Genomic DNA, 11,073 nt, shown 5'->3' on the forward strand with positions numbered 1-11,073 from the left:
ATCATTTATTCTTTTTCTTGATTATCTTTGTCACCAGCTTTTAATCTTTAACCTTCTTTATCGGTTTAACAATTTAACCATTTCACATGTTAACAATTAGGATCAACCCTTCAAAACGTTCACACCAAAGATGACCAAGCCGGCGTTGGGTATTCGTCAGACTTTGCTGATCTTCGCTTACAGAAGAGAATCATTTATTGATCATTTAAGTAGTGTGTAAGCAAATCTTTAAGAAAAGTAGCACTCACATATTTTTCACATTTTGGAAATGGATGTGTTGCCACTTATTTCACTTATCCTGCCTATTAAAGTCTTTTATGTAGCACGTACAATATAATACAAATAGCTTTTATACGTAGTACATTACAATACGAAAATGAGACAAAATAGAATACCAAACGAACAGCATATCTCTAATTCCTCATGAAATTTTTATTTAAGTATACTTATTTTATTTATTTATTTTTCTTCTAAAATAGGTTGGCGAATTTCTAACATCATTTTATCGTCATCTTGATAAGAAAAAGTATTTTGATTTAAAATAAAAATCAAGGTAGATTGAATCAAATGCTGCCATCTGAGCTACTTACTCTAGACACATAAATACAACCCCTCCAATTATTTGGGAGATTTCTCATTATTAACAACGAACCCATCCAATTATTTAATTTGTAAGATAAGTATACAATGGATATCGTACTTATCAACTATCCTTTCTCCTACACATCATGTTCTAGTGGTCTAAATGTCTAGTCGTAGCCATCCTCAAAAATCCTTAACAAATTTTGGTGTTCGGTGAGAAAAATTTGGGACTTAAGTAAAAGAGCTTTTTTTTTTATTAAGTCTAAACAATTAAAATTTAAATAAGTTTATTTCGTTGTGCCAATTTTTTTATATAAAACTAGGCTTAAACAAATTGACTATTGAGTAATTGGGTTTAAATATTAAGAATACATATTTTTTAATATATATATATATATAAGGGAGATTTCAAATGAGAACCCCTTTGAGTTTTAATAACTCGAAAGAACTCAGTGTAACGATTTTTTTTACACATGCGTAATATATGTAGGTTACATACACGCAAAATAATTACCGAATTTTTTACGCATCGAGTCGACATTTTACACATGTGTAACGGACGTAAAAGTTATTGTAATCAGTTACATATATATTGTCTCTCCTACTTTGACTTTTTTGCCAGATTTAATCTCAACCACATATTCCAATTCATTTAATTAAATGTGTGGCATAGAATGAGAGTTCTTAAATTCTTATAATTCAACATAGTTCTTAAAATATCATTCTCATATATATATATATATATATATATATATATATATATATATATAATTTTTATAACAAAATTTCGGGCCTACCAAAATGATTGGACCTACTGGGAGCCGTGCCCTCCCCCCCAAATAATAATAATAATAATAAAAGAACCTCAAAGTAGATAGTGGGAGTTTGGATTTAATTTAAATTGAGTTTGGAACCCTAAACAAACTGACATTGATAAGCCGTAGAAAGGTGAGGAGACGCCAAGTCATCATGCCCCTTAGGCCCTTATAGGCGACACACACGTGCTACAAATGTTTAGAAAAAAAATAAAAATAAAAACTCTCCTCTTTGTTTACACAGTATATTACACTACGCATCTTTGTGCATAACTATGTATGTGCATGTGGAATGATGATTTTAATATTTGATGGTATGCTCAATATTTATTTCTATAAATAAAAAAAAGTGACGTATACAATCTTTTGGAAAATGACACGTGAAATGCACGTATGTTCAACTTTTTTGACCTACCCTTTCTCTAAGAAAGAAAAGGTAACATCTTTTTCACTAACTTTATTTTATTTTTTTGGTAAATATTGTCAAATAACTTTAAATTCTGACTCCAGATTTACTCTTCTTGTAAATTTTATTTGCATAAAAGTTTTTTTTTATGTTAAGAAAAATAGTAAATACAGCTTTTATATTTAAAATATAGATAATACCTAAACTGATAAATATCCTTCTATACGATTTTTACTAATGTACATCTCTATTGAATTTATCAAATCAATTATCATTTTCTCTTAACATTATTTTGTATATATATTAGTCCCGTAAAAATGTTGTTTCACTTAATAGTCTCCACTAAATATATCAAATTAAAATACTATTTTGTTAGTATTAATTATTTTAATTATTATCATTGTAAATATTATTAATATTTTTTTATTTTTAATAGTATCAATCTTTCTCACACACACATTTTTATATATAGTTTTAAAAGTATAATAATGCATCGATAGTAATAATGATAAATATTATTATGATCAAGGAAATACATACAAAAAAAGAGAAAAAAATAAAAAATAAAACATTATAGAAATAAAAAATAAAAATAAAAATTTTAAAGAGAGACCACATGTGACAATCCTCGATTTCGGGTTAAATTGTATTTATTTTGTATTTGTTTTTATGTTGTAAACCGACCCGATTTATATCCCGAACATTTCAAATATATAAAATATTGGATTTTATGTTACTAAAACATTCCCGCTTGTCTAATTTGAAAAACCCCTTTTACGGATTCGAAAACGGACTTAAAACGCTCAAGATACATCAAAAACGAACTTCCGGACGCGAACCGACGGGCTGACCAGCAGCAAATCAGCAGCAGACCAGCAGCCCATTTTTTTATTTTTTATTTTTTTGTTGTTTTGTGACTTGTCTTGACCCCTCTTGCATGCAAACCTTGGTATCACACCTCATGCTTGAACCTTTCAACCCACTCTATATATACACCCCTATCCCCTTCATTAATCCTTGCTCATTCATCTCTTTCTCTTCCAATTCTCAAGCATTCAAAGGTGTTATTCATATTTTTTTGGCAGTTTGACTTTCCAGAGTCAAACTGACAGTCAAACTGCCCATAGTCTTACATTATAATCAACTTGTTAACACTTATTTATACTTGAAGATTGTTATACAACATATATATATAATAGCACCCTTTGTACCTTCGGTGGGCATTTCTCCGGTCTCGGTCGGTTAAGTGTCCGGCCCATAAGACAAAGCTACATGGAGGACTCGTAGTAGTCCTTGATTATATATATTTTCCGCATCTAACTATCAAACTAGTTATACTTGTTTAACTTCTGCTCATCTTAGTTTTATTTTACATTTTGAGTTCCATGGTTATGGGTTTATAGAGACTAGCCTCGGTTATTCCGTAAATAGCTCCAAACCGGAAGCCGAACTCTTGTTTACTAGTTTGTTTAAATAGTTGTATAAACATGTTTTATGTAAGATTTGAGTTTCTAAAATCATTTTAATTAGTTCCATGGTTATGGGTTTGTAGAATCTAACCTCGGTCTTATCCCGAAACAAGATCCGAACCGAAAACCGAACTTTCGTTTAAAGACTTTGTTGTTGACTTTTTGTATGTAAAACTTTGGTATTATTATTTATAAATTATTTTACAAGTTCTATGATATTTGGACATGTGGTAACCATTCTTGGCCTTATTCCAAGATAAAAAAAACCGAACCAAACCGAACTAAACCAAGTTTACTCGCTTAAGACACACAAGTGTGTTTTTAACCATTAAAGCTTATATATTTCTTTAAAAATACTTTATAAACTGATTTTAATTATTTTCACAAAGTACTCGGAATGTTGAATCCAACTTGATCTTATAACAAAGTTTGGACCGACTAAACCGAACACTCGATTAACGGACGTCGTTAGTTCTAAAACAACAGAACTACATACTTGGTTAAGTCTCTTTAAGATTTATTGAGTTATCTCATACATTTATTATTTTGGGAAAGTTGACTTAGGGTTTGGTCAAATCACCAAGACCCGAACCGACCACCCGAACACTCGTTAAAACCCGTTTTAGTATCTATATTATAAAGGGACTTGTTTTCTTGCATTTTTACCCACCTTATTACTTAACACAAGTTGAGTAAAATTAAGGGCTAGATACTTTAACCCGGTTTCGAGCAAACTTACATTTTTAAAGGACTATTATTATAATTTCTTAAATATTTACATTTTAAACCTTAAACTTTAAATTGTTTAAATTTCTTATCATTTATTTTCATTTAAAGACTTCCAAGACAACTTTTCTAATACAAGACTTCTTCTCCTTTAGGCTTCGTTCATTAAACTCATCGTTCCGGTTAATCTCCAAATCATCAAATCTTTCAAGTTTATTACTTGAATGTGAGTACTTTCATCCCTCGTTTTCACTCTTTTATATTTTGGGGGTGACATTGCAAACTTATTCAAATCCAAATGATTTATACTTGAGTCTTAAACCACAAACTTTATTGTATACTTCACTTAAATAAATGCTCGATTTGGTGATTATATGCTTATATGCTTAAGTGCTAATGTGTTTACCGCTTTTGGATGGTTGATTCATAAATCCGAGTATATCTGGCATCCCCTTATAGAAATGTGTCATTAATGTATTCTTATTAACGATTTCATACAAAATCCGAGTATATTTGGCATCCCCTTATAGAAAGGTGTCGTTAATGTATTCTTATTAACGATTTCATTTATCTAAATTGTTGCTATTATTTATTGTTTTGTATACAAGTTGTGGAATTTCATATTATATATCTATTGTTCAAAAACTATGAAATTGCTCACCAACCTTTGTGTTGACAAAATCTATTTATGCAATATTACAGGTTTGACTTTAGGTTGACTCGAGGACTTGAAGAAAAAAAAACGTTATCGAGACTATTAGGATATTAGCAAAACGAACAATATATTATTTACTATGATTTGAATTTGGTTATTGTATGAACAAGTTATGTGACTCTTTGTTTTTTTATGAATTTAAATGAGTTGATTAAATATTGTCACTTAATAGTGTCGTGTGCGATGAACAATCGGTTGCGCCCCGACGTTTCCGTCATGGTCGGGGTGTGACACCACAAAATTTAAAAAATTTTAGAGAGTAGTATTATGTCAAATAAAATTGTTGAAAGAATTCAAAGTTTAGGAAGGAGGATATGATAAGTAGCTAGAGAGGAGGCATATTTAGCCTAACCCTTATTAAAATACTAGCGAGATGCTAGGATGAAACAAGAGTTAACTACATGACAATAAGAGTATTTTTAATTAACTCGGACTACCTAATCGTAGCTTTATTATGTTTATCACTTACCCACAAAAAAGAGTAATTAATGATTGAATCAACAATGTGATCTTTCTTCTTTCTTCACTTACAAAAACGATGACATTCCAAAATCTCCAAATCACCATTAAGTTGTTAGAATAATACCATATATAACATTTTCTTCTTACCCGAACTGGAAAACGAATCAATCAAATTCAAAACCTCTTGGACATAAATGGTTTGCAACAGTGATAATTCAAGCCATTTAGAAATAGCATAACACACCCGAAGCAATCTCGCATATTCCAAACAAATGATCCAATATTGACTTCTCCAAAGTGTCATGGGAAGGGTAAATAACCGACGATAAATCAATACACTGAACCGTTAAAATTAGATTGAATAGGGAGACTGTTTGAGATCCGTCCGCCAAATAAATTAGCTTAAGTAGGAATAAGACAATTCCATTTGATAGGAAGAGCCCCTTTGAAGAAAAAAACATAAAATTATTGTGCTTTCGCATCAAACTAACTAAGAACGTTTCATCAAAATCCTGAATCTATGGATCTATGTTATTATTATTTATTGCCTTCAATAATTCGTCTGAGATAAGATATAATTGTTCATGTTCAGCTTCTCCCTTTGTCTGTCTACTCCACGCCAAATACAGTACCCGTCAACACCCTTGCATTTCCAATTCATAGGCTAAAGGGTATACATCACACCCCTAATTTCTCCTCATTCGTCACGTCTGCCTCACCTCAGTGCCAATTCAGTCTTTCCTCCATCATTCAACCTTACCCATCAACTCCTGGTATAGGTCATTCTCCATCATTCTTCACCTTTAATATTATTTAACAAAATAAATAATTGAAAAAGAAAACAAAAAAACCTTTGGTTGAGAAGCGAAATAGTGTGACCATAGTTAGTGGCCTCATTTAATGCGTGAGATCAGAGTGAATGCGTAACCAAATGGGTACATAGGACCATTTACCATTCTTGGTTGAACCATATATGTTAGCCTTACAAGTTTTAATGGTATAATAAGCGCTACATGCTAGAAAGCACGAAATTCTATAATCAAGTATCCAATCAAAATATAGAATTCTCCTCACTCCCTACAAATGTATTGAATTGTATTTTATTTATTTAAAAGCATAGTGAATAACCAAAGGTTATTACGGACTCTCGGTCTGCTTTCCTAAAGAATCGTCTTATTTTGGATGGGCCTTTAGTCATTAATGAGATTTTATCTTGGGCAAAAAAATCATAAAAAGGGTTTTTTGTTCAAGATTGATTTTGAAAAGGCCTATGATAATGTCAACTAGGAGTTTGTGGACAACATTTTGAACCAAATGGGTTTTTCGGTGAAATGGAGAAATTTTGAGTTCAAGTGCTCTAAAGGTATGTGACAAGGGGATCCTCTATCGCCTTTTCTGTTTCTGCTTGTTATGGAAGCCTTATCTTCCATGATCCGAAAAGCGTGTGCGGAGGGGCTTTTCAAGGGTTTTCAGGTTCCGAATGGGGTCTCTTTTTTCCCATCTTTTGTTTGCGGACGATTCTTTAATTATTGGATATTGGGACGATGAGAACGCTAGAAGTCTTGCTCGGATTCTTAGATGTTTTCATCTTTTCTCGAGGTTAAAAATCAAGTTGAATAAATCAAAGCTTTATGGTTGCGAGGTGGATAGTAACGAAGTGGGTAGAATGGCTAATATCCTAGGTTGTCACACCCCAACTTAGGGCCTAGGCGTGACACCCGTAATTAGTACCTGTTTTGAAAATATATCAGAGTTGCGGGTTATTAGCGGAAGTCTTTTGATTATATTAATTTATTTTGAAAATCTCTTGAATAATAAATATTCAAGTATTTGATTTACAAACCTTTGTTTATTCTTGTTTACAATATTTTATTTATTAAAAACTGAGCCATCTCTATCTGCGAGCAACTATCTCCAAGAGTGACTCTTATCCCTTGCTATCTGTGCTATACTTCCTTTCCTGTAATGAGGGGAAAAAAAATACGTCAGCTATATGCTGGTGAATCGTTGACTCTGAAAACATTTGACTGACAAGATAGTTTTTGGAACAAACTCAGCAGAAACGTCTCTTATTTCTAGGAACTTGTGCCACTGCCATACACCCATAATTATGGTTCTCCAATAACTGATGCTCATTGGAGAAATTTCGTTATGCCTGTTAGCCTGCGGCCACGTAGCCTTGATTGATAGGTTAACAGATATGTTTGGATCCAGACACATGTGTACTCGGTCTGAGTTGCTTTTATTATTTACCTTGTAACTTATGGATCACGTAATCCCTTAAAATGTAGAGATCACGTAATCTCATATTTGACTGACTGTTTAAGATAAACAACCCGTTTATCTGACTGTAAAAGGTTTAACGTATTCACCTGTGATTGTGATTGTCTTTTCTGAATGATGTGGTGATCTCGTTTGAAAACCCTTATGAATGAATGATTGATCTATGTAATAACATAAGTTTATATAAATACTCGGATCGTCTCTTGATCCAGCTACAGACCTTTAGTCTGCTTTTGATAGCTTTAAACCTTAACTGATCATTTGTTTGAATAAAATATTTAGACTCATAATCTTTTCATTTGTTTACAAATCATGTGTTGAGTTTCTTCTTCATGAAGAAACATCAATTGATAGGTTTCTTCGTCAAGAAGAAACATTGAATTGACTATAATCCTGGTATGTAAAATCTTACATTTCTTAGTTGTGAAGAAGCTACTATATCTGCTTGTATGTAAAAGCTTATGTTTCTTAATCATGAAGAAATATTATTTTAACTATAACCTTTACATGTATAAAGCTATTATAAACATAATCATGATCAAGGTTTTGGGCTATACCCCTAACTATGGTCTAAGCCATATAATATAATAATAAAATAATATTTAGGCAGAACCCCTACCTTATGCGGTATTTGGAGTTTATATGCCTAAGCTTGTATGAGCAGCGCTTCTACTTCTATCGTGTATCGAGGCTCAAATCGTCGGGACTTCGGAACTTGGAACGTATTACGAGGTCGGCACACTTCTCGAGACTAAGTGTGTGTAAAAGTGTGTGGTTTGGTGTGTGAATGAAATGCCGTATCCCTCCCCTTTTATAACTGATTATGGGAGCCATCGCGTAGCGCGATGGTCCCTTTGATTAGTGCATCGCGTAGCGCGATGTCAGACAAGTGGCGCGTGGCTGCTGACTCAGCCCTAGCGTCTGCCACGTGTCCCCTGATCGCGACACGTGTTGCTGCGTCATCGTGCACCATCGCATAGCGCGATGGTTTTGTTCCTGGGCTCATCGCGTAGCGCGATGGGTCTTGAAATTAGATTTTTAACTTTTGGTCCCTCGTCTTTGATAACCTGCCACTTCTTGATCATATTTCCATTTTTCCAAAATTACTAAAGCGGCCCGCGGCGATGCGAGCGTGCGGAAGTGCAAAGTGCGCCATCAAAAAGCCACATTACGCCCATCGCCCGAGTTCGAGTCCGTGCTCGTGCACGTCGGGTGCTTCGCACCCTCCGCTAGGACTATGGAGAGTGGTTAGCCACATCAAAACATTTTTATGGAAACTTGCTTCCTTATAAAGAACTCTCATTTCTTTGTTTGTGTCCATGTGGGATGAAAAATCCATTCCTTATTTATACCCATGGAATGCTTCCCTTTTTCTTCCATCTATCCATGTAGGATGGATTTTCCTACTTCTTTAAACATAAGATGCTTAATCTTTCCTTATCTCATTTTCCCATTACTTGATTTTGAGGTTATTTTAATCCTCCAACTTTCAAAGTTGACATTTTTAGTCCAAAATATATATGGATTTTTCTAGGATGTTACATAGGTTGCCCTCCGGGGTCGATTCCTTTTTCTTACCTTGGTTTAAAAGTGGGGGCTAATATGAATAGAGTTAACAGTTGGTCGCCGGTTATGGAGGTTTTTGATTCCAGACTTTCGAAATGGAAAGCTTCCGCTCTTTCTATCGGGGGGAGGGTGGTGCTAATTAAGTCGGTTTTGGAAAGCTTGCCTATTTACTATTTGTCTATTTTTAAAGCCCCGGTTAGCATGATCAACATTTTGGAAGGAAAGATTAAAAGATTTTTGTGGAGAGGGTCGGAAGAGGTTAGGAAAATCCATTGGGTCGCGTAGGAGAGAGTAGCTTCTCCGATTAATAAAGGAGGCCTTGGCATCTCAAAGTTGAAAGATGTTAATCAAGCTCTGCTATCCAATTGGTTTTGGAGACTAAAAACCGATCAAGGTTGTCTTTGGATGAAAGTTGTCGAGTCGATCCACTTCTCCACTAGAAGCTGGGATTTTTTTCTAGTCAATAAAAAAATTACGGGAGTTTGGAAAAATATTGGAACTGAGGTAAAAAGCATAAAGGTCAGAGGATGCAGTTTGGATAGCCTGATTAGAGGAAAGACGGGGGGATGGTAAATCCATAAGATTTTGGTTAGATTGGTGGCATGATCGAGGCCCGTTAAAAGATTTGTTTCCAAGGCTTTTCAAATTGGAAAAATATAAATTGTGTGTCATGATCGAGAGGGTTAGGAGGATCGACTCCTTGATTGAATGGATGTGGGGTTGGAAAAGACAACCGGTGTCGAAGGAGGAACTTTTAGAATGGGAAGAGTTGTTCGGTCTGCTGGGTGCAGCTCTAGGGTGTGGAGGAGCCGATAGGTGGGTTTGGAGAGGAGATAGTGGGAAAGACTTTTCGGTGGCTGAGGTTAGAAGATTAATTGTGGAGGATCGGGATGTGAGTAACAGATACGTGCTTGACTGGTCTAGATGGGTTCCGAGGAAATGCCAAATATTCATTTGGAGAGCCGTTTTGAATCGTATTCCTACTTTGGAGGCTCTTCAAAACAGGAATATCACGGTCGACTCAGATATTTGTCGGCTTTGTAGTTCAGCTAAGGAGACAGTTGATCACCTCTTTGCTTGTTGCAGTGTGGCGGCCATGGTTTGGAGTTGGGTATCGTCATGGTGCAAAGTCTACCAGTTTTTTGGCTTTTCTATTAAAGATTTAGTGGAATTACACAATATAGTTGCTTTGCCACATGCGAAAAAAGAAGTGTTACAAGGCATTATTTTTATTGGTTGTTGGAGAATATGGAAAGCCAGAAACGAGTTGATCTTTGAAAACAAATCGGTTAGTTTAGAAGAAATTATTGAGGATATAAAGGTTTTGGGGTTCATGTGGTATTATAATAGACCGAAACTTAAATGGGTCTCTTGGGTAGATTGATGTTTCTTTACTGTTATGTAATTCGGTCGGTGTTCTTGTTGTCTTTTACGCCGGTTTGCCTTCTTCTATAATAGTTACATAATAGTTACCGTTCAAAAAAAAAAGCATAGTGAATATGCTAATGCGAAAAGAAACAAAAGAAAAGAAAAGAAAAGTTAAATTTGATACATCCATGTTAATATGATAAATGAGTATATCAAATACTTTAAGCGTATATGTATATTTTTTTAAAAATAAGAAAGTACTAAAGATACAATAAAAATAAGGATCTCCTCACTACCAGATATGTGACTATCAAAATTAGGGCTATAAACGAACTGAACGAACACGAACAAGGCCTTGTTTATGTTCGTTTGTTAAGAAAATAATGTGTTCACGAACATTTACCGAATGAGATTTTATGTTTATGTTCGTTCAGTAAGGAAATTAATGTGTTCACGAACGGTTCACGAACACAAATAAAATCGGGAGAGCCTAGAGATTGAGGTCGATGTATTCATCAATGTGAATAATGAAAACCTGCAAACGAGTCGAATGAACACGAACAAGGGCACGTTTGTGTTCGTTCATTTAACTTTAAAAGAACACGGACACTTAATTGAACAAATATTTATGTTCATGTTCATTTATTTTAAAAGGGACATTTGTGTTCGTTTGTTTAAAAT

The 11,073-nt window shown here is 34.1% G+C and overlaps 1 protein-coding gene across 1 annotated transcript; it reads left to right on the forward strand.

Annotated features, from left to right (window-relative positions):
* The first annotated feature begins 9,694 nt into the window (after window positions 1-9,694).
* LOC143578784 (uncharacterized) lies at window positions 9,695-10,408 on the forward strand. Its single transcript, XM_077062264.1, has one exon. The coding sequence runs from the start codon at window positions 9,695-9,697 to the stop codon at window positions 10,406-10,408; it is 714 nt and encodes a 237-aa protein (XP_076918379.1).
* Window positions 10,409-11,073: the final 665 nt, after the last annotated feature.

Source organism: Bidens hawaiensis, unplaced genomic scaffold (genome assembly GCF_021521415.1).
Source record: "Bidens hawaiensis isolate Kalapana, Puna unplaced genomic scaffold, B.hawaiensis_p1.1 tig00001461_1, whole genome shotgun sequence".
NCBI classification, from domain to species: domain Eukaryota; kingdom Viridiplantae; phylum Streptophyta; class Magnoliopsida; order Asterales; family Asteraceae; genus Bidens; species Bidens hawaiensis.